Source organism: Mastigoproctus giganteus, chromosome 9 (assembly GCF_048544385.1).
Source record: "Mastigoproctus giganteus isolate SK-2022 chromosome 9, ASM4854438v1, whole genome shotgun sequence".
Taxonomy (NCBI): Eukaryota; Metazoa; Arthropoda; class Arachnida; order Uropygi; family Thelyphonidae; genus Mastigoproctus; species Mastigoproctus giganteus.
The window spans coordinates 136,583,060-136,607,376 of NC_143583.1; the positions used below are offsets into that span (position 1 = coordinate 136,583,060).

A 24,317-nucleotide genomic window follows, 5' to 3' on the forward strand; every position below is an offset into this window, starting at 1 on the left:
AAAATTTCCACTCAAAGTCTTGCTGGTTATGGATAATACTCCTGCTCATCCTCCAGGCCTTGAGGACGACTTACTGGAAGAATTCGAGTTCATTAAGGTCAAGTTCCTTCCTCCCAACACTACTCCATTACTCCAGCCCATGGATCAGTAGATCATTTCGAACTTTAAAAAGCTTTACATCAAGGCACTATTTCAATGATGCTTCGAGGTGACCGAAGGAACTAACCTTACCCTCCAAGAGTTTTGGAAAAATCATTTCCACATCGTAAACTGCCTCAAGATCATCGATAAAGCCTGGGATGGGGTCACCAAGAGAACCCTCAATTCTGCTTGGAGAAAACTGTGGTCTGATTGCGTTGAGGGGTTTGCTCATGAACAGGAGCTGCCAGTTGTTGATGAAATTGTGTCCTTGGGGACGACCGTGGGACTGGAGGTGAATAAGGATGACATTCAAGAGCTGGTGGAGGAACATGGACAGGAGTTTACAACCGACGAACTGATGGATCTGCATCGTGAGCAACAGCAAGAGGTTATGGAGGAGATCTTGTCTGAGAAGGAGGAGAAAAAAACGGAGACATCCCTCTCTTCAAATAAGATTAGGGAGGTGTGTAAAATGTAGGGAACAGTGCAAAATTTTAACTTGATAAACGAAATAGAAAAGCACCACCCGAGTAAGGCTGTGGCAGTGCAAGTGATGAATCTGTTTAACGACAATGCAATGTCATATTTCCGTGAAATCCTCAAAAGGAGGCAAATGCAAGTGTCATTGGATAGGTTCCTTGTTAAAGTTGCACAAAAAGAAAAAGTCAACAGATAGTGATTCCGTTAGTGACAGTGAAAGTCGTCTTACCCAATAATTAATAAATTCGATTGCTTTATGTATATTAAATTTAAATATTAAAAATATAAAAAGGTATGTATGTATTTTGTATTAATCATTAATACAATATATATGTATAATTCATATACTGTATAATGTATACAATATACATTATACAGTATATGAATATTTTTGAGTTTTGGAACAAATCATCTGGGTTTCCATTATTTCTTATGGGGAAATTCGCTTTGATATACGAGTGCTTTGGATTACGAGCACGTTTCCGGAACGAATTATGCTCGCAAACCAAGGTATCACTTATCAGATAAAATTCAGAAACTTGCTCAATTGTTTACAAATCAAATAAGGAAAACTTTGTTCTCTTGTTGATGTATTTAAAAAATTAATGATTTAATTTTAAGTCTTCAAGGACAGGGAACAAATATATTAATACTCGGTGATAAAATAGAAGCTTTCAAAAAAATCTTTGGAAAACTGAATTTGAGCATAATAATACTGAAATGTTGCCATGTTTTTCTGATTTTGTTAATAGAAATAATTGTGATATTTTACAATTTAAGGATATCTTTGCCACCCACCTAACAATGCTAATTAAGAATTTTTCCAAATGATTTAATGCATCTCCAGAAAAAAAAAAGTTGCATTGGATTTGTGATCCCTTTGCTTTTGATATTTCTTCATGCACTGAAATTGCCTTTCAGCAAAAGAATGATCTTATTGTCCTGTTGTCTGACAAAGCATTATGTGCTCATTTTAAGACTACAACTTGTGAAAAATTTTGGCTTTCTCTTCAGTATGAGTATCCAGAATTATCAAAAATGGCGATACAAAGATTGCTACCTTTCAGGTGTATATATTTATGTGAGGTTTATTTTGTTTCTCAAAATTAACAGTTATAAAAACAAAACAGTGTTCCACACTTTATCCAGATGACACGAACTTAGCAATTTCAAATATTGTGCTAAATATGGAACAAATATTATCAGGTATCCAGGCTCACTGTTCTCGTTAATTGTTTTGTTTTGTAATTATTAATTTTTTTATTTTTTTGTAATTTAACTTCAAGAACAAGAATTTGATTTGTTGTTTATGCTGTATTAAATTAAAATATTAAACAATTATCTTAATGTGTAAATTAAAAAGGAAACAATTTTTTTATTCCTTTCTCAGTACTCGAATAAAGATTTCTACTACATAATTTATAAAATGCCATTTTTCTTTTATAAAAATCTGGTCATCCTACCTCAGGGTTTACATTGAGAGGTTGTGTCAATTTTATATTTAATAAAGGGGGTTGCGAGTGAAATAAGTTTGCACACTGCTGGTCTATATTCAGGTGGTAAATGTGTCATGTCTAGTTGAAAGATGATGGATGCAAGGTGGCAAATAAGTGGGAGAAAATCATATCATGAGCAATTAAATATATGTTAGGGGGGAAAAATTATTATTGTGTACAACAGATGAGTGATCAGAGTATGTGCAGCTTCTGTGTTTTTTTTCTGACAGCCCCTGACAACAGTAGGGACAACTTCTTAGAAACACCCCCCTGCCTTGCTGACATCATGCTTCCCCTCTTTAGAAGCACAGTGTGAGATTTCTTACCACATTACACTGTGTGCCCACAGTATGATCCCCCCCCCACACACACAGGGAACTCTGATTTGATTTGATTTGATTTTGTTTTTTTTTTGGCGCAAAAACAGCAGGGTTATAGTGCGCCAGGAAAAAGTTAAAATATAAAAAGGTAGGACTGGTAATTTGTAAAAACGTTATTTCGTCTAAAGGTGCATACAGTCATAGAATCAGTTCAATGACAAAAGCAAATTGTATATTTCATATGAGTGTATACAAATTGATCGACTTTAAAAATTTAAAAACTGCTGACACATTGTCGTCATTTAAAATCTGACTGAGTGTATACGGCTCAGTCAGATGGGTAAAAGCAGTAAAACGAGCATTTATAAAACTGGAACAATCACATAATGTGTTCGACGGTTAAAACGGTGTCGCATTGCTCACACATAGGAGGGTCATCAGCCCTCAGCAAAAAGGAGTGTGTCAAATGACAGTGTCCTATGCGGAGCCGAGCAAGAACAACTTCCTCTTTGCGATCCCTGCGTAAGCTGGACCGCCAAGGATGGATCACAGGCTTAATTCGACATAGTTTGTTTGTAGTAACCAGGCGATGCCACGAATCTTGCCACTGAGATTGCAGGTTACTACGAATCACTTGCCTGTAGTCTGTATAGGGGACTAACAGGTCAAGATTATCCGTCAGGGCTGTCGATTTGGCTGCAGTGTCAGCCAAATCATTTCCTCTAATCCCGATGTGATTGAGGATCCAACAGAAGCGGATATCGAATCCACTTGCATCGAGGCTGTATATTATCTGCTGGATTCGGGACAGGGTTGGATGATTGGTGTGTGACATCGCAGATAAAGCCTGTAGTGCACTCATTGAGTCGGCATATATAATACACAGTTGGTAACGGTGTTTTCTTATGTGATCTAGAGCTAACTCTATGGCATGCAGCTCTGCAGTGTAAATGCTGCAGTCAAGGGGTATCTGCTCTGATATGGTATTATTTGGAAAGACAGCAGCAGATCCCACATACGATTCTGACTTCGAGCCGTCTGTGAAAACTGGCAAGAAGTCAGAATTTTCTGCACGGTGTTGTGAATAGAGCTGAAGGTAGACAGAAGGCGGAGTATTAGACTTCGTCGCAAGTTTGAGCGAGAAGTCACATGCTGGTGTTTGTGCATGCCAGGGTGGAAGGGGCTCCTTTGGTGATCGAGCAACCCTGTCTACCGAGATGTTAAGCTCATTGAGTAGCTCTTGAACACGAATGCCGAATGGCCGATTGGCAGTGCGTCGTGTGTTATAAAGATTTTGCCATCGTGGCTCGAAAACGGATGTCCATGTGGGATGGTCCGGCAGGGACTTCAGCTTGAAGGCATATTGCAGAGACAACTGCATTCGCCGAAGTGACAAAGATGGTTCATTTGCTTCGGCATACAGACTTTGGACAGGCGAAGTTCTAAAAGCACCGGTAGCAATGCGGATGGCTTGATGATGGACGGGGTCAAGCCAACGAACAGCACTATTTCTGGCAGATGCATATACCTGAGACCCATAGTCTAGTTTTGAGCATACAAGTGCACGGTACAGACGTAGGAGAGTGCATCGGTCTGCACCCCAAGAGGTAGAAGAGAGAGAGCGGAGGATGTTAAGCCCTCTCGTGCACTTTGTGCGAAGCTGACGAATGTGTTGGACAAATGTCAGCTTTTTGTCAAAAATGAGTCCCAGGAATTTCACCTCTGATACAACTGGAATGGTGCTTTGTCCAAGTCGTAATTCAGGTTCGGGGTGGAGGTTACGTTTGCGACAAAAATGTACGCAAACGGTCTTCTCCGGCGAGAACCTGAAACCATTGGCCGTGGCCCAGGAGTTAAGACGGTCAATAGCTTGTTGCAGTTGTCTCTCAATAACCCTCATATTGCATGATTGAGAGAATATGCTGAAGTCATCGACGTAGAGTGCACTGTTTATAGTTGGAGGAAGTTGTTCAGAAATAGAATTTATTTTAATGGCAAAAAGCGTGACACTTAAGACAGATCCTTGTGGTACCCCCTCCTCTTGGCAGAATGGCCGCGAAAGGGAGGATCCTACACGAACTTGGAAATAACGGCAGGATAAAAAATTTTTAATAAAAATTGGAAGGTGGCCTCTTAGACCGAGGTTGTAAAGGTCTTTTAAAATACCAAATCTCCAAGTTGTGTCGTACGCTTTTTCCAAGTCAAAGAAGATGGACACCAAGTGTTCTCTTTTTAGGAAAGCATCTCGGATAGATGTTTCCAGTCTAATTAAGTGGTCCAGTGTGGACCTGTTTCTTCGGAAGCCGCACTGAAAGCGGGAGAGAAGGTCGTTCGATTCTAAATACCATAAGAGACGGGCATTGACCATTCTCTCCAATATTTTGCACAGACAGCTGGTCAGAGCAATGGGACGATAGTTTTTTGGACATATAGGATCCTTTCCTGGCTTAGCAAAAGCAAGAATAGTTGCCTTGCGCCAGGTATCCGGAAAATGCTCTTCAAGGAAGATTCTGTGTATAGGAAGAGCACATGGTCCATGGATTCTGGTGAAAGATGTTTGATCATTTCATAATGGATGTTGTCTGGTCCAGCAGCCGTAGCCTTTGTATGGGCGAGTGCTGTTTTCAGCTCATTGATATTAAATGGCCCATTGTATGGGTGGGAACCCTTCGATGTGAATTTAAGGGCATGATTTTCAATGCTGTGCTTTAGGACCAGAAACTCTGGGGAGTAAGATGACGTTGCAGAGATGTTAGAAAAAGTTTCCCCAAGAGCATTGGCTATTGCAGTAGAGTCTGCAATAGTACATCCATTATATTCAAGGACCGATGAGGGGTGTGCTGTGTATTTTCCCTTCATTTTCTGGATTTTTTCCCAGACCACCTTAGTACTGGTCGTCTGGGTAATGGATGATGTGAAACGGATCCACGATTCCCTTTGACGCTGACGGCGGATGTAGCGTGCTTTGGCTCAGGCACGTTTAAAGGCTAATAGGTTGACTGTGGTAGGATATCTTCGAAATATCCCCCAAGCCTTGTTTTGAGCCTTTTTAGCTGCTGTGCATTCTGAATTCCACCATGGCTTTGGAAAGGGAGGAAACAGGGTGGATGTTTTTGGAATTGCAGTTGCAGCTGCATGGACAATATTTTCTGTTATGTACGTAACTGCATCATTGATAGGCTCCTGACTGACTGCAGAGTTGTCAAATTTTGCCAGGTGTTGAAAGGCACTCCAGTCAGCTTGATCAAACTTCCACTGCGGTAACCTGACAGGAAGACAAGGTCTCCCAGTAATTAAGGTGGTTATCACGGGGAAGTGATCACTTCCATACAGGTTCCCTTCTACCTCCCAGGTAAGTGACGAGAGAAGAGAAGGCGAGCCGATAGAAAGATCAATGGCAGAAAACGTACGGGTAGGCATGTGGAAAAAGGTGTTTGTTCCCACATTAAGAAGGCAGAGGTCATTGTCAATAAGCATACGCTCTATGACTCGTCCCCTTCTATTAATGCTAGCACTACCCCACAGGGTGTTATGTCCATTAAAGTCCCCAAGAAGTAAGAAAGGGGAAGGCAACTGCATTACGAGATCATCAAGGTCTTTCTGGCAGATGTCAGTACCAGGTGGCAGATATATAGAGCAAACGGTTAGTAAAAACCCCACTGTTATTCGAATTGCTACTGCCTCTATGTTGGTAGTAAGTTGCAGATGCTGAAAAGGGGTATGGTTGCCCACAAGGATTGCGACTCCTCCATGAGCGGGGCCATCCCCAGTTCTATCCTTGCGAATGATAGTAACGTTGTGCATCCTGGGGTCATCATTTGCCCTTAGGTAAGTCTCCTGTATACAAAAGCAAGATGGTATGTGCTTTTGCAGGAGTGCCTTGATGTCTTCTGCATTTCTCCGGAATCCACGACAATTCCATTGTAGGAATTTAGCCATTATTTTGACTTGGTGTTTCCTTCAGGCGGCTTCCGAGGTGCTGAGGGCTTATTTTTGTCAGTCCTAGATTTATCCTTCCTGGGGAAGTATGGACGCTGCCCTGTGTCCATATCCTCCTCAGTAAAGAGTTCCAAGACTGCTTCGTCCTGTACCTCCTTCTCCTCAACATCCATTTTTTCCTGAGAACTAGGATGTACGTCAGATTTCTTATTCTTTTCTCCAGAAACTGATTTTCTAATTGGTGGGGCACTAGGAGGTACAGATATTGGAGTGGCAGCTGATTGGTCTTTTTGTGCAGGTTTTATTGAACTTAACAGGTAGCGAGCAATAGGAGTGAATGACTCCTTTGGTGGTATGGTCATTTCGGTCTGAGTTCCGATGGAACAACTCCCAGCTACCTTCTGAGCGTAGGTTGGTTTATTTATATTTATAGGTTTCACCGTTTTCCTGGCCTCTTGATAAGATATGTTCAACTCTGCCTTAAGTCGCTGAATTTCTTTTTCTTGTTTCCACCTCTGGCATGCCCTTGAGTAGGCCGGGTGTTCTTGTTGGCAGTTAATGCAGGTTGGTTTTGCAGCTGAGCATGAAGTTGTTTCGTGGTCCTTTGTGCCACACCAAGCGCATACAAGGGTTCCACGACAAGCCATCTGTGAATGTCTGTATTTCTGGCACTTAAAGCACCGTAACGGATTTGGGATATACGGACGCACTGGGCAGTTAATATAGCCAGCTTTAATTTCATGAGGAATAGTTGGTGAATTGAATGTTAAGATGATATTTCTAGTGGAAACTAATTTTCCATCCCTACGCATGGATATACGTTTAGCAGCTGTCACTCCCTGGGGTTCTAACTCTGAACAGATTTCCTCTTCAGTTACATCCATCAGATCCCATTCCGCGATAACACCACGGGATGAGTTCAGTGTCTTGTGGGGGGTTATGGTGACAGGCATTCCCCCGATAGATGTAGCACGGAGGAGCTGTTCTGAGTGTATATCACTTCTGGTTTCTACAAGTATGTCACCAGAACGAAGCCGTTTGACAGACTTAGGAGAGCCTGCCAACCCTTCCAAACCCTTCTGGATAAAGAAGGGTGACATTTTTCCTATAGGCTTCTCACTAGTTGAGTGAATTATCAGGAACCGAGGTGTAGGACCTGATATAACCTCCTTTTTCTGTCTTTTTGCAGAAGTGACGTTCTCTTGGTCTACGGTAAAGTTTTCAGTTAGGGACCGGGTTGGGGCCCCAGAAGAAATATGTTTATCAGGATTCATGAGTTTTTTTAAGTGGTTCAGTGCCCGGGCTCCCCACCCACCACGGAGCCCAAAGGGACGCCCACTACCCGGCATGCAATAAATGCGCTCGGGAGTGGGACGCCAGGGCTACCCAGACACCATACCCGCACCGCCGCCAGCCTGAATCCTGTCCCTCGGACCATGAGGGTAGGGGCGTGGCATTGACACGGTTGACCCTCGCAGGCGAACCTACTAGCCGATTGATCCTAGCCGGGCCTTCCAGGACCACCCGTCTTGTCGAAGCAGGGGCCAAAGTGGTGTATTGAAGCTGGGCCCCTCAACCACCAGGATCCCCCTTTCCGAATTTCCACGGGTCGCAGCGCACGGCAAACACGCCGGATTCCATTGATGTAAGCCCGGAACCTAGGCTGTGGGCGTTGGATCCCAGTGATGCTAGTCTGGAAGTCCAGCAGCGTCACTGGGAGGTCCCCTCACCATGTACAGGTGCCCACGTCGAGGGGGGGAACTCTGATCCTATGACTTCACTCCCCTTTCAAAACCTACTCCCACCTCCCATCCAAACATTTCAGCTGACGGATCCTACTAGCCTAAATCTTTCTCTGTTCTCAACAGACCCCCAAGGGGTGCCCCTCAATCTGTTTAACTTCTGTTTTCAGGTGTCAGTCTCCCTACTATCTGCCTTCTTCACCTTCTACTGTACTCCCATATTCAAACTGTCTTCTCAGCACTCCTTTCCAATAAAAATATCTATTTTTTTTTAGTGGCCCTCCCTGGTAAGCTTTGCCAATGCCAGGGTTTGCCCCAGCCAAAGAACCTTACACTCTATGAGCTAGCCCACTTCCTTGTGGTGTTGGATGGGCAACAGACAGGGGGGGGGTCCCCAGTTTCAGGGCCATCATGTTAGTATGCAGCAAACTCAAAAATAGCTGAAAACGGCATTTTAGGTGTACCTCATATTGTGAATACCTTCACAACGAGTTGCCATGATATTGCACTACCTCGAATAAATAAAGCTTCACCAAAGGAGAAGGTTATTCTTACTTATTCTCAGCAGATACAGCACCATTTCAAGGCTATTGGCCTATCTTTGGTGGGTAGGTAGATAACCTGGTGATACAATGATAGAAATTCAGTTATGAAGTATAACTCCACAATATGAGAGATCCCTGGTGGTGAATGAAGTGAATCAGATTAAAACGCTTTTAGGGCTTAAGCCTCAGGCTGCATAAAAGTTTAACAACATACAAGTTTGTGCAATAGCATCATGTTAGTAAGCAGCAAATTCAAAAATATCTGAAAACGTATCATGGCAACTCATCATGAAGGTATTCACAATATCAGATACACATAAACGATGCAGTTTTCAGCTATTTTTGAGTTTGCTGTATACTAACATGGTGCTATTGAACAAACTTATACATTGTTAAATTTTCACATAGCTTGAGGCTTAATCCCTAAAAGTGTTTTAGTTTGATTATACAATAACTCACACTGTCTCTGGCCCTTAAAGAGTTTGTACTGCGACACAACAGAGTACACAATAGAGTTTCCATGCATGGCAGCCAGATCCTACCCAGAGATTCCTAGCACCCTCTGCTTCCACTCTGATGCTGCTGTAAGAGGGGGAGTGAAAGCTGCTGGGGATTGAGGGCCATTTGTTTCGTCTTACTGTCATGTGCCGGAGGGTTTGGTCTTTTCCTCTTCACGCTGACCAGGCGTCTTGAAGAAAACCACTCTACACTTTCGTTGCCACCTAAGTGACGTAACAGGGCTTAGCTTACCATCGAGAAGATGTGCATGAGTGGATTTTAGGGAGGCAGGCCAACCAAACTTCTCCTAAATCTTCTGAAATAGAAAGATATTGGATCCATCAGTATTTTAGACTGAGTGTCTGATAATACACAGAATGCCTGTTCCCCTCTAAGCCCCTTATCAACTTTACACCCCCCCTGTAAATATCTTTTACACCCTCACAGACATTCTCTCAGATATGCCAGACAGCTGTACTTGCTACTCAAGTCAAGTGGACCCAATTTTGGTGAAGTATGGACGGTCTGTGACAGCCAAATCCTCTGCTTGCACCTTCACGATGGGTGACCACCCAGGTATGAACCAACGTAAGCAGAGGTCGAGGTGTGGCACCCGCACCACATGGAGGAATGCTGCCCCTCTGTGTTACCAGGCAGTACTAGGTGGTAGATGACTCTCATCAACCGGTGCAATACCACTACTTTGCTTATTGGAGGCTTGAAGTGGTGAAACCCATGTTTAGTCTCCAGAGCTAAAACCCTTCCCCATCATTTCCATCATGCAGTATGATTGATGACTTTTGAGGTTATGATCAACATTGTGATGAGATCCAATCTTCCTTACATTTCAAGGGTACAGCTCTAAAATGGTGTTTTCAGGCTGGCCGCTAGTTAGTACACTGGATCGAACCTATTGGTAACTCTCTAGGAGGCTTCCGGATCAGCTAGTGTATAATCTTGCTACCTCTACTCTGCCAGATAGTGACTGGAGGGAGACCGAGTAGTGTGTATGCAGGGGGCATTGTCAAGGCCACGTTATGTCAAGGATCTGGGTATATTCTTACCATGTGTACACCATATCCAAAAATTTCATTACTTCATACAGCATGTCCCACCCACTTTTTCTCACTATTGAATACACCATGAATTGTTAAACTAATAAAGTAAGCTTATCTGTGAAAAGATCTAAACTTCAAAAACACTTCCTAATTCATTTCACAAATATACATGGTCTCAATTCTAATCTCAACGATTTCCATTTCCACTTGCAGTCTGCCAAACCCCATGTACTTTTTCTGACAGAATCTCAGTTATCGGTTGATTCAACTACTGCTCATCTCAGTAGCCCAAATTATTTGCTGTATGATTCCTTTTGCCTTCAAAGGTGGTACTTGTGCATATGTCTGCTCCAACATTCTCTGTCAGAGACTTGGTAATTTGGAATCTCCTCTTTTCGATCTTCTCTGGCTTAAAATATCTCTACCTCATTGTGTCAAATTCATCTGTCTCTACTTTTCTCCCAACTCCACTAGTCACTTGGAGCTCTTTGACTTTCTCCAGTCCAACTTTCCTAACAGTGAGGTAATTTTCCTTGGTGATTTTAATGTTCACAACTCCAGCTGGCTTCCTTTTTCTAGTCACACCGACCCACCTGGTCGAGGCTTTTGCAATTACTAATGACCTTGCACAGATTGTTCATTTACCTACAAGAATACCAGACAGTCCTAACCATACAGCCAACATGCTTGATCTTTTTCTCACAAACAATCTTTCTAAGTACATGGTCGAAGTGAGAGGTCCTTTAGGCACCTCAGATCACAACTTGATGATTGTCTCTTCTCCAAAGACGCTTTTATCTCATGGCTATTCCCAACCTTGTATTGTTTGTCATTACAGGAATGCAAAATGGGATGACCTGCGAGATTTCTTTTCTTCTTTTCCTTGGTTGGATTACTGTTTCAAAACTTCTGATGTCAACGTTTGCTCAGATCGTGTCAGTGAAATTATTCTTGCAGGAATGGAATCCTTTATCCCACACTCCACTTTAAAATCTCGTTCTTTATGTAAACCTTGGTTTTCCAATAAATGTGCTAAGGCTGTTCAAGAAAAGAATGTTCATTTTCTGCCTACACCAAAGCTCGCAACAATTGTAAAGCAGTTATTAACTTGTCAAAACTAGATTTTGAACAGGCTAAGAGTAGAAAACTTGCTTCTTGCCCTAATAGTAGTCAAGCATTCTGGTCTCTTGCCAAAGCTATTGGCCACAACTTTTGCCCATCACTGCTCCCCACCTCTGTCAAAACCAGATGGTTCTGTTTTCACTTCAGCCAAGGATAAAGCTGACCTGCTAGCATCCCATTTTTCTTCCAACTCATGTATTGATGATCTTGGAAAAACACCCCCCCCCATTCCCAATACACTCCATTCAATGCTTCCTATGGTCTTCTGTCAAAAGAATGTTGAACAATATTGTTGCTAAGAAAGCTCCAGGTCCTGATGGTATTTCTCCACTTGTTCTCAAAACCTGTGCTCCCAAACTTACTCCTGTTCTTTGCCACCTCTTTTCACTTTCTTATTCCAAAGGTGTTTTTCCTTCTGCTTGGAAATTTGCTCATATCCTAAAAAAGGTGACAAATCCCTCTCGTTCAATTATCGTCCTATTGCAATTAGCTCTACTCTTTTTAAAGTAATGGAGAAATGAATTAACCGCCAACTCTTAAACTATCTAGAAACCTTCCATCTGATCAACGATTGCCAGTATGGATTCCGTCAGTGTCGATCCACTGGTGATATTCTGGCTTATGTTACCAATTTATGGACTAATTCAATTGAAAAGTTCGGAGAAACACAAGCAGTCGCTCTCGACATCTCAAAGGTTTTTGATCGTGTTTGGCATAAAGGTCTTCTCAACAAGCTTCCATCTTATGGTTTGCCAACTGTTTTTTGTCATTGGTTATCCAGTTTTCTCTCTGATCGCTCACTGAGGGTGATGGTAGATGGCCCTCTGTCTTCTAACTTCTCCACTAATGCCGGTGTCCCCCAAGGTTCAGTTCTTTCCCCCACTCTTTTCCTCTTGTATATTAATGACCTTCTTCCATTGACTGGAAATCTTATCCATAGTTTTGCTAATGATAGCACATTGCATTCCACTTTCCATTTTGAGAAACCTTGTCCTGCTCAATCAGCTTCAACTTCTCGAATATCTGCTACCAATTCCTTAAATGCCGATCTCCAGGTAATTCTCCAGTGGGGCAAAGACAACAGTTGATTTCAATCCTTCTAAAACTCAGTTGTCTTATATCTCGCAAAAAGGACTCTTCTGCTCCTATGCTTATCTTTGGTGACACTCCAATTTATAGGCAAAATGATATATCTCTTTTGGAGATTACCTTGACTTCTAATCTCTCTCTTGGCACAAACATATTACAAATATTGCTTCTTCTGCATCTAGAAAACTTGGTTTTCTCTTTTGCTCTCAGTGTTACTTTTCTTCCAAACAGCTGGTCACTCTTTACAAATCGCAAATCTGCCGTACCATGGAATATTGTTCCCACATCTGGGGTAGTGCCCCCAAAACCTCTTTCAGGCCTCTTGATTCCATTCACAAGAGGGCAGTCAGGTTAATTGATGATTCATCTCTAACAGAGTCTCTCCACTCACTGTCTCATAGACCTACTGTTTCTGCTGCATGCTTCTTCTATAGATACTTCCGTGGGCACTGTTCTTCTGAATTGGCTTCTATAATTCCCATTCTCTCTTTCAAAACAGTCCGAACATGTGCTGCCACCAGCCAACATCCATTTACTGTCCAACTTCAAACTCACAGAACCAACTTTTCATCTTCCGTGTTTATTCATTCAACTGCCGTTTTGTGGAACAACCTTCCTTCATTCGTATTTCCTGAAAATTACAGTCTACAGAAGTTCAAGTCCAATGTCAACAAATATCTTCTTTCGACTTCTCAACCTCCAACCCAAGCATGGTACTTATTACTATAGGTTCTAATACCTCTCGTGTTTCGAGTTTACATTAAAAAAAAAAAAAAAAAAAACAATATATTTCTCCTTTTCCTGATAATAGAGTCACCTACCACTGCTATCTCCTGTCATCTCTGTGATGTTGATTATACCAGTGTGTTGCCTGTTGCTTATACATGGGCCCTTATGTTGATTTGGGAAGCTGAGTGCCTGATAGGTCCCTCTCTTTTATTCCTTTGAGGACATCAACCTTGTTCTTCAAGGCCTCCTATAAATCCAATCAGCATGTTAAATTCACACTTAACCTCCCCTTGCTTATTGTGCAAAGAGACAACAAGCATAGCCCATTACAAAATCCTGATTTGTAAGAAAACTGTTTTTAATAGTTCTCTCCCAAGCCAATGCATTCCCACTGCTTGGTGCCTTTTGCTTTTCTGCTTCTAGTCTAAATTAAAGAATACAGCATGAAACTAGGAAATACAAGTATAATATAATGTATTATAATGAGTATAATATAAACCATATCTGCATTATTTGGTAGCAGTACTTATAGTGTTATTTTAAATTATGTTATGTGCTATGTCAGTGGTCGCACACCTTTATTTTACTTAGAAGGACTAGTGCGCACCCCAGAATAGAAAATTAAATATATAAGTTTAATATTTTTTTATTTATAAATCATTTATATGGAAGGCATTATATCTAAAATCACATTTATAAAATCGCATATAATTTTAAAAGATCACAGATAAATAAAAAAAAAAACAAAATTAATTTGAAGTTCAAGCACAAAATGTATGTACTTAATGATCAATGGCATGATCAAATAAAGCCACATATTAAAGTATTAAAAAAACATTTATTTATAATTTTTATTTTCAGTTACGTTTCAAACAACTAAAGTTTTTATAATTAATAAATATTGATTTATTGTGGATTATCTCACGCACTCCATGGATCATCTCCCATACTTTGGAGACCACTGTGTTATGTGATACAGTTATATTATGAGATTGCACATTTGTATTGTATATATTTATAGTTTATGGATTTAACAAAACACTTCTAATATTAACTACAGTCTTATGGAATTATATAGAAGACTACGAAATTGTACTTGCATTGTTCTATAACAATATTTGAAGACAAATTTGCATTTTATAGTATCCACACCTAGCAGTAAAAACTGTAAGTGTAAATGTTGCAAAATTATGTAGCAAGTTCTCATTAAAAACATTAACGTACTGTTACCGTTTTATAACATCAAGAAAAACTATTTAACTGACTAGTTAGGTTTTTTTTTTTTTTTTTTTTTTTTCTTCTTTTATATGGCCTACAAAAATTGCTATATTTGTTTCAGCTTATTTTTGATATTCAGGCTAGAACTGGGTCACTATCACTGATCTAGAATGCCTTTCTTTTTTAACATGGAATGTTCTTGCTTATTTTGAAATTTAATTTTAAATGAACTGACACTTCATACAACTATGAAATTTGGCAACAGTAAAATCATCCACACAGCTTATTTATTTATATATATATATATAAGCCATTTTACATATATAAATATATGTGAAATATTTACATACATTAAGGGATTTTTCTTACTATAAAGCAGAGTTTTGTTCATTACTGACAGCAGCTTGCAAATGAACTCTCAAGAAGAACAGAAATAATACTTAAGCTACAAATATCAAGCAAGAATGCAAAATATTTCATAAATATAAATTTCAAAGTTTGAAATTTATATTTAGATATAAAAAATTAAAATACTGAATTATATTTATTACAATTATACTCAATGTGAGCATTCAAATTGCAGTATAATTGAAACATATCAGCCACTCCTTAAAAGATTATATCATATTATGTCGATTAACAAAGAAAAAACCTTTTAGTGAAATAAAAATATACCTTTTGGCTTGCTGCTTAGCTTCTTCTACAGATGGACTGAAAAATGCATCAGCTTGTTTTCTAGCAATAAGTGTCCAATGTTTATCTCCTTGTTTTAAAAGGTTTTCTCTGATTACAGACACCTGAAAAAGGACCAAAAATTACAATTTTTCTTAGGGAATTATGCAGGGTATGGCAAAACATCATAAACTCATTTCATTCTTTCATGATGTTGAAAGTATAATATATATCATTATGGTATACCATTAGAACTATAATAGATCACTGTTGTCATCTTTTTTTTTGCCTTTCCCAGTTTAAAATTTTAAGCCATGAAAAAGTGGAGCTCTCCTTAAAAACTGGAATCACCAGCATTGCTGCACAAAGAGCTTTCTGGAGAATAGTTCAAATTCACGCAACTCATATTATAACAATGTTATATCCACAAGACCAGCCTTCCAGAACCATCCAGATTTAGGCGTAAACCGAATAAGCCACGACTTGGTGGCCTTGATATCCAAGGGGACAAAATTTGTTTCCATTTTTGAGGATAAAAATTTATAATTACATATTTTTGGGACTCATGTCTAAATCTGGTCCCAGAACTAAGAGAAAAATCAAACAAGTGAAGAAACTGTATTGAGCAGTTTAAAGAAATCAACAAGATGATACTTGAGAATTTTGGCTGTTCAAAAAGTTTTTAAGAATTCTGAAAAGGGACTTGAATTTTTTTCCACATAAAATTCAGTTAGTTCAGGAGTCACAACCTATACCTCACAAGTTCCAAGTGAATATCTCACTTATGACTCAGACTATGGGCCACAGATAATTCTAGAGAATGTTTTGAAAGATCTTAATAAATAAAACAAGTTACTCTTTGGTGTAGGATTTTGGCTAGTTCAATTGTAGAAGAATTTGCAATTCTTTACATTTTCATATTTTATAATTGTGAAAGTTAATTAATAAAAGCTAAAGCAATACTGTGCTTGCAGCTTTGTGTCAGAGATAGCAGTATGGTAACAGAAAGCTGAAGCAGAGAGAGAAGAGGGTTTCAAAAAAGTACAGAATCCACAAATTTAGAAACAAGCAGCAGATTTCATTGATTTTTAGTGCTCCAAAAAAAAAAAAAAAAGCGGAATCTAATGCATGTGCCTTTGTGGGTAGACAGCGTTGACTCACTATCCTTCTACACCAGGGGTGGGCAACTTTTTCGTAAGCGGGCCGAATGAAATTTTCGTATCATGATGCGGGCCGGAATAGATTGAACGATTTAATAAAAAAATCAGAACCTAAAAAATGTTACATTACTTGAATTACCAAATTATTCATGTATTTTTAAAAAAAATATCTGAATGTTCAATTATCATTGAAAATGCGGCATTCGGCATCAATTTTTCTTTTTTTTTTTTAATTGGCTCATTTTATGGGCTATAAATTATATTAAATTAAAAATTGTAATAATTAGAAAAGGCATAAAACATCTCGCACCAATATTATTTTTTTCAATAAGAAGTCAAATCCAAAGGAACTTCGTTCGATCGATGCTACAATAATAATTAGGAAATAACTCTTTGATGCTGCGTAGAATCACTTGGTTACTGTTGTACTGGCCGCGATTCCCGATTGAACCGAATTAAGCCGAACGTTTACGGCGAGTAGTCAGGTATGGATTTTCTATATTTATGCATTTACCGAGGGGGCCGGATTCAACATCGTCGCGGGCCGGCTGTTGCCCACCCCTTTCTACACTGTATGGAAAAAACCTGAGGTTTGGGTACAAATTCCATTGAGGTGGGGAGAAATTTTAAACGGGCTTTTTTCACACTGTGGCTGAGTTAGTTTGTCTTCGGCGGGGGTTGTACAGTTCCACCACCTGGAAAATGTGGGATTTTAGCCAACAAACAGATAAAATGGCCATAAAATAAGTGCAATTTACAGACACAATATATCTATCACCTCATATCTTTAGTTTGGTGCAAAAATAAAAAGATACAATCATATGTATATATTTCTGTGTAAATAATGGATTGAAATTCATTAGTTACACAGAAATTGGAACAGAAAGGCAGTTTATTTTTGAAGACCTGTGCATTGTTTCTAGACAAATAAAGTTTTCTTTTTATGTTGATAGTCAAATTCTCTGATCTTAGAAATCATTGTATTCTACCTTAGTAAAGGGAGAATGTCTGAAATCTGGGTGTCCAAAAATCAGAAATGTCCAAAAATTTGGACTTTTTTAAGATTTATATTTTTCTTTTTCTCCAAAACTGGGAAATTTCAGTATGATGCAAAACATGTTTTCTTAATAGTTCTGATGAATTTGTTCTCCAAATTGAATATTATAAGTAAATTTAAACAATATTTAACTTAATGCTTTTGAAAACTCTACTGTTAGCTTTATACCTAGCATTGATTTTAACCACCATCACCTTCAATTGCTATAAATCTTACTTATGGTAGAAAGTCTTCGGGCTGCCAATTGAAGTCCACAATTTACCAGATTTATTTATTTATTTTTTATTTATTGTTTTATTTATTTATTTTTATTTATTATTTATTTATTTTTTTTTTAAATTACATATAAAGATGGCTGCAACTTTACTGTACATAAAAAGCAATTAGGTAACATTTGCTTTTGTCATCTTTCAACCTATATGATGCTCATGATTTCTGTACTTGTCTCACTGGTCTTTAGTAATTATGATTGAAAGAGAAAGTGACCTTTACTAATTTGTTAACAAAGGAGGACTGTTTTGGTTCATATTTTTGAACTTCTTGCTCTATCAGCAATGCAAATTAGAACAATTCTGTGCATTTATTTTTTTAAATAAATCTTTATTGATAATAATTTTTATTAATATTTATATTAATTAAATCTTTACTGCTTTCTAAGTGAGGGAGAGTATCATCTCTGGACTGTATCATTTGAGTTACCCTGGAAATAAAAAATAAAAAAAATTAAGAAAACCCACAGAACAGATGGCTCATGGCAAGCTATTCCTAGGTGTTTATTATGGCTGTATTCGTTACTCTTGCCTTTCTAATTACTGTGCTGTATAGCTGCTTAATAAATTAGTAAGTAAAACAGGCATGCATGCACTGTATTAAAGGTATCTGAATGCAGCCACAGAAAATTACATTTGCAATTTCCAATTTGATCCAATGTTCAAGAGTATCATTGTCTGATGATACAGTACTGACGATTCAGAAAAACTGAATAATACACATATCTGTATGTCGAATAATCTCTTATCTGAAGTTCGCCAGATAAATTAACACCTGCATTACCTGCCAAAATATTAGTATCGAGACTCTGTGGGAGGTATTTTTTTTTTTATTATTACATTTTATTAATTCCTCTGTACTGTAGCACCGCTTTATGGCAAATGTTGTTTTATAATTACACAACAGCTTCCTTCAAGCACTATAGTCCACTGCTACCTGACTGTTTATATCTCAGAAGATTACCAGAAGCTGAGGGAGTTTTGACTTTATAAAAAATACATAAAATATAATTTATATATGTGGGCTATTAATGTTGTGAACAATGACACAATATTGAAAACAAAACTTATATTATATAATACTATTTACATTTAGATAAGTATTCACTTCAGTTAACTTCCTTCATTATTTAACTGTAACATTCCTTTCTCACCATCACATTCCTTACTTAATCAACATTAATCTACCTCATTATACTAGTAATCAACAATACAACTCAATCTTAATTAAATTACCTCAATACTTAACGTTTCTGCCACATGTTCTCTATAGACACAGATACCATTACCAAACACCTATACAGCATGAAATTTCATATCAATTGTGTAATAAATTTTAATACTCAAACTTGAATACTTTAAAATGCTTTAGTAGTAGTAGTAATTGCAAATGATGCAAGAAAGCACAGCTTATATAGCATTAGCCAAAAAAAAAAATAATAATAAATAAAGTTTACCCATCTGTATCCTCCAAAGATTTGTCTAGTTCTCCCTTGATTTTATTCAACTCATCCACTTCCACAACAGATGGAAGCCTGTTCCAACAATCAACCACCTGCTGACTGAAGGCAAACTTCCACACATTTATCCTGCAATCATCCTTTCTCAACTTGAATTTATGCCCCTCATATGTGTAGTCTCAGCAAGTGGAAGAATACCATTAACATTCAGCTTACTCAATCCATTCAAGTACATCTCCATCAGATCTCCCCACAGGTGCCTAGTCACAAGATGTTGAAATTTGCAGAACTGAAGCCTTTCTAGGTTAAGAGCACCATTTTGTTCCCTTACCAATTTGTGCCCATTCCAGCAGATCTACATCCTTCCTAAAGTGAGGCCTCCAGACCTGTATACAGCACTCTAACCATAGCCTTATATAAAGGGATAATCAACTCCTTATCCCTGTTGGCAAGGTTTTTGTATATCATTGACAAAATCCCATGAGCTGTCCTGGCAGCATGTCTGACTGCACAATTACCCCCAAGTCTTTTTCATTCTCCACTACCTTGAGTATAGTATCACAGTTTATAAGTTACTCCAGGGTTACCACTACCCATGTGCAGTACATTGCATTTGTCAATGTTAAACTTCAACTGCCATTTCTCAGCCCATTGACCTAATTTTCCTAGATCTTGTTGCAGTAGCTCACCCTGATGACTGTCGTTAAACAACCCTACCAATCTTTATATCATCTGCATTAAGCCTGATATACCTTCATCAGTATCATTGATAAATATCGAAAACAACAATGGACCCAGCACTGAAACCTGGACAACTCTACTAATAACGTTAGCCCCCTCTCTAGTATCTCTCTGTTTTGCCAATGGATCTCTTTCTACTATCTCAGACCACACTTCCCATGCACATTTAAATTTTCTCTTTCTCTCTCATCCAATACATTACTCCTACCTCTTAGTAGTAGTATTATCTTGCATAACACATTTATTTAATCTTTATCATAAATTCCTACAAATACATATGTACTAGCTGCCAATTATCTTGCATTAATGTACAGTCCTATCTTAGATTTCTGACAATGACTAAACGTAAATCAACAATTCTGAGAACTGTTTTTCACAGTGGAGTTCCTTAATTTTACAGTGTGATGAAGTCCTTCAGCTAGCAGGAGTTTTCTGCTGGCCAAAAGGACTCCATCCATAGGAATCTATCTCAACTGGTGCCATCTTATTTTGTAGACAATTCTCAGATAATAGATGGAGGGAATTACCACAGCAGTAGTAGAAATCAAGGGTACTATCTGAGCAGTCTGCTACTCAGTTTCTGGATCCTTCTCTATTACAGGAATATGTCCAATGACAGCTGGTTTAAGCTTTCCTTTGGCTTTTCTCCATAATGTTACTGCTTAGGAATTAACTGGTCAAGACATAAAATTTCACTTTAATCTTTTCAACACTTTCTTACTATGAACACACAGACTTCTTTCCCTCCTTCATATGCTACTAAAACTGCCTCCAAAATGCACAGCAGAACTCTTCACTGGAGTATTCTCTCTCTAACTCTATACAGAAAAGCAACTGCCACAACAACCTCACCAACAACCCAGTCACACAATTTTGGGTGCAAAAACATTATTTTCCTAATATTAGTATTACCATTAATAGAGGCATATGATGCAAGAAAGCAAGCTTATATAGCATCAGCCCAAAAAAAAAAAAAAAAAAAAGCCTTTTTCACCCATCCATTCACTCCAAACATTTGTCTAGTTCAGTTTTGAATTTATTTAAGCTGTCAATTTCCACAATGACAAATGGAAGGTTGTTCCAGCAATCAACCACCAGCTGGCTAAAGGCAAATTTATGCACATCTATTCTACAACTGCCTTCCCACAATTTGGATTTTTGCCCCATCAGGTGCAGAATCTGAGCAAGAGTAATGATTCCATCATTACACACCTTAATCAGATCACCTTGCAGGTGCCTAGTCTCCAGACACTGTAATTTGCAAAACTTAAGTCTTTCTTCATAAGAGCAACCCTTTGTTCCATTCACTAATCTTGTTGCCCTCTGTACTCGTTCCAGCAGCTCTACATCCTTGAAACGAGGCCTCGAGACCATTGCCTTATACAAAGGAATAATCACCTCCATATCCCTGCTAGAAAAATTCCTGTATATCATTGATAAGACACCATGAGCTACTCTTGCAGCCCATCTGCACTGCTCAGAGAACTTCATATCTGCCTGCACAATTACTCCCAGGTCCTTTTCATTCTCTACCACTGTCAGTGTAGTACCACAGGGTTTGTACGTTGCTCTGGGGGTTGCTGTTTTCCATATGTAGTACTTTACATTTGTCAATGTTAAACTTCATTTGCCACCTCTCAGCCCATCTGCTCAACCTTTCCAGGTCCTGTTGCAGCAACATAGCATCAGTAGCGTCCTTAACAACCCTGCCAACTTTTGTATCGTCTGCAAACTTGGACATTAAGCTTGATATACCATCATCAATATTATTTATAAATACAGAAAACAATAATGGACCCAACACTGAACCCTGAGGGACTCCACTGATAACATTAGTCCACAATGACAAGTGTCCATTGATTACCACTCTCTGTCTTCTCCCCCTCAACCACCCCTTTATCCATAGCAGCAATTTGCCTCCAATGCCGCACTGCTCCAATTTGTGCAGCAGTCTTCCATGTGCAACAGTATCAAAAGCCTTTCTAAGATCCAAATATATAATATCAAAGTTATTCCCTGCATCCAGTTCTTTGTGACTGCATCATAGTATCCAATCAAATTGTCACCTTAACAAAACAATGCTGTGTCCGAGCTATAACTGAAGTCTTGTCTAGATGATCCTGCAGTGCTTCTTTAACCAGTGCCTCCATTAATTTTCCTGGAACAGGAAATACATAATATATGGGGTATCTATGCCTTTGTGAATTGACCGCAATTCACAAAGGAGGATCAAAGGCTGACTCACAGGTCTATAATTACTTGTGTCAGCCTTTGATCCTCCTTTGTGAATTGCGGTCACATTTGCATATCTTAGTCCACCTGTCATCATGTCTTTGTGTTATGTGTCCTGCCCCAAGACCTTTACTTCTGTTTGCTGCCTAACCCATGTGTTTTTCTTCTTATCTAGCAGTCTTATTCCTAATATAATTTGTTCTATTTTTTGCTGTGTAGTTCTCAGCTTCTCTTCCATTCTTTTGGTGAGTGCCCAAGTTTCACTTCCATAAGTAATGGTGGGGAGTATACATTGGTTCATTATTTTATGTTTCAGACAAATTGGGATATTACTCCTCAGTATGTGACTATATATTTCCAGCCATTTATCATTATTATTGCTAATGACTTGTCACTGATAAGTATATGAATCCACCTTTTCAATTGCTGCTCCTTCAATAGTTATATCCTCTTCTGTGGCATACTTGTTCATCATTACTTTTGTTTTAGCCATATTCATCTTTAGTCTGAAATCCTTACTAACTCTGCATAACTGATTAAGATTTTCCTGTAATGTTTTTGGAATCATGGCTTATGATCACAATGTCATCTGCAAATCGTAAATCGTTTAGGTACTCTCCATTCACATTGACTCCTTTCTGAGACTAGTCTAATCTTCTGAAAGCTTCCTCAAGGGCAGCAGTAAACAACTTTGTAGATATTGTGTCTCCTTGTCGAACTCCTTTCTCAATTTTAAATTTGCTACTATCTTTGTCTAGTCTAATAAAGGAGGTAGCATCCTCATATATTTTCTTCAAAATCATAATATATGGGGTATCTATGCCTCGTCTTTCCAGTGCCCAAAACATTGCCTTATGCTGTATAGAGTCAAATGCCTTTTCATAACCCACAAATGCCAAGCATAATGGTGTTTTATATTCATTTGCTTTCTCCATTAGCTGTGATATTAAGTGAAGGTGATCCATAGTTGAGAATCGTGTCCTAAAGTCAGCTTGCTCTTTCAGTTAATTCTCCAAGTATTCTTTCTAATCTGTTAATAATGACAATACTTTAATATCAATACTTTAGATTATATTTAATCTAAAGTATTGATGTATGGGAATTAATACTTAATTTTTCTAATATTGTTCTAATTTTATGGATTCCATACACAAGAACTTTCTCAGTGTTTACAGAAAGACTACCTGCAGATCATGCTCTTTGAAACTGTTGCATACTAATGCCATAACCAGAAATCTAGTGGCAGCATCTTAAAGTGTCGGTGAATGTTGCAGATGTAACTGTTTTGCTGATTACTTTCCTTGGAGAGTATTACTAATTTTAACCTTTCTTTCTGTGTATAGCCACTATTAAGTACCCTTTCTTCAGAATTCAAAGTAGCTCTGCAACTTTGTCAATTGTTTAATTCTGAACATTTACCTTTACCTTTGGTGATTTTTCCTTATTGAAGTGCTTAACTGACAGGCCTACTCTCACTAATGGAAACATTTTTGCAAGGTTGTTTGTCTTTCTAAATATCATGATCTCTCTGTTTCTTAAGTGTGTGCCTCCTACTAATGGAATTTTACATATAATAAATTTAAAATGTTTGAAAAGGACTTAGCATTAGCATTAGTAGAGGCATTTGATGCACGAAAGCAAGCTTATGCAGCATCAGCCAAAAAAAAAAAAAACACACCACTTCCACTTCACCCCTCTATTCGTTCAAAATACCTGTCCAGCTGAGCCTTAAACTTATTTAGGCTATCAACTTCCACGACAAGGGATGGAAGTCTGTTCCACCAACCAACCACTCGCTGGCTAAAGGCAAATTTCCGCACGTCTATCCTACATCTGTGTTTCCTCAATTTGAATTTATGCCCTCTCAGGTGATTATTCTGAGCGAGAGGAAGAATCCCATCAGCATTGAGCATGCTCAAACCATTCAATGCTTTATACACCGCTATCAGATCACCTCGCTGGTGCCTAGTCTCCAGACACTGTAATTTGCAAAACTTCAGCCTTTCTTCGTAAGAGCACCCCTTTGTTCCATTCACTAATCTTGTTGCCCTTCTCTGTACTCGTTCCAGCAGTTGTTTCCTTTCTTGCAAGATTACAAAAGGTCTCCAACTTTTATTTGTATTTGTTTTCCCACCTATCCATACTTGTTTTCTTTAACAGAAATACACTTTTGTAAGACTATCTTACAACTCTCATTCTGAATAAAATATAAATATAGAGAAAAAATAATGTTGTTAATAAAAATAAGAGTGCTGTTCAATGAAGAATGATCGCAGTTTTTCACGAGAACCACATGCTTGCTATTTCTAACTCAGCTGAAAATTTAAGGCCAAACCAAGTGGCATCACA

General features: G+C 38.6%; 1 protein-coding gene across 2 annotated transcripts in view; it reads right to left on the bottom strand.

Annotated features, from left to right (window-relative positions):
• The window catches only part of LOC150080764 (zinc finger MYND domain-containing protein 10-like), a 131,239-nt gene that overhangs the window by 39,519 nt on the left and 67,403 nt on the right, over positions 1–24,317 (bottom strand). For both annotated transcript variants that reach the window (XM_090381671.1, XM_090381670.1), the window contains exon 7: positions 15,053–15,174. In XM_090381671.1, the coding sequence (XP_090237797.1) occupies positions 15,053–15,174 (122 nt within the window). The remainder of the gene's footprint in view (positions 1–15,052; positions 15,175–24,317) is intronic.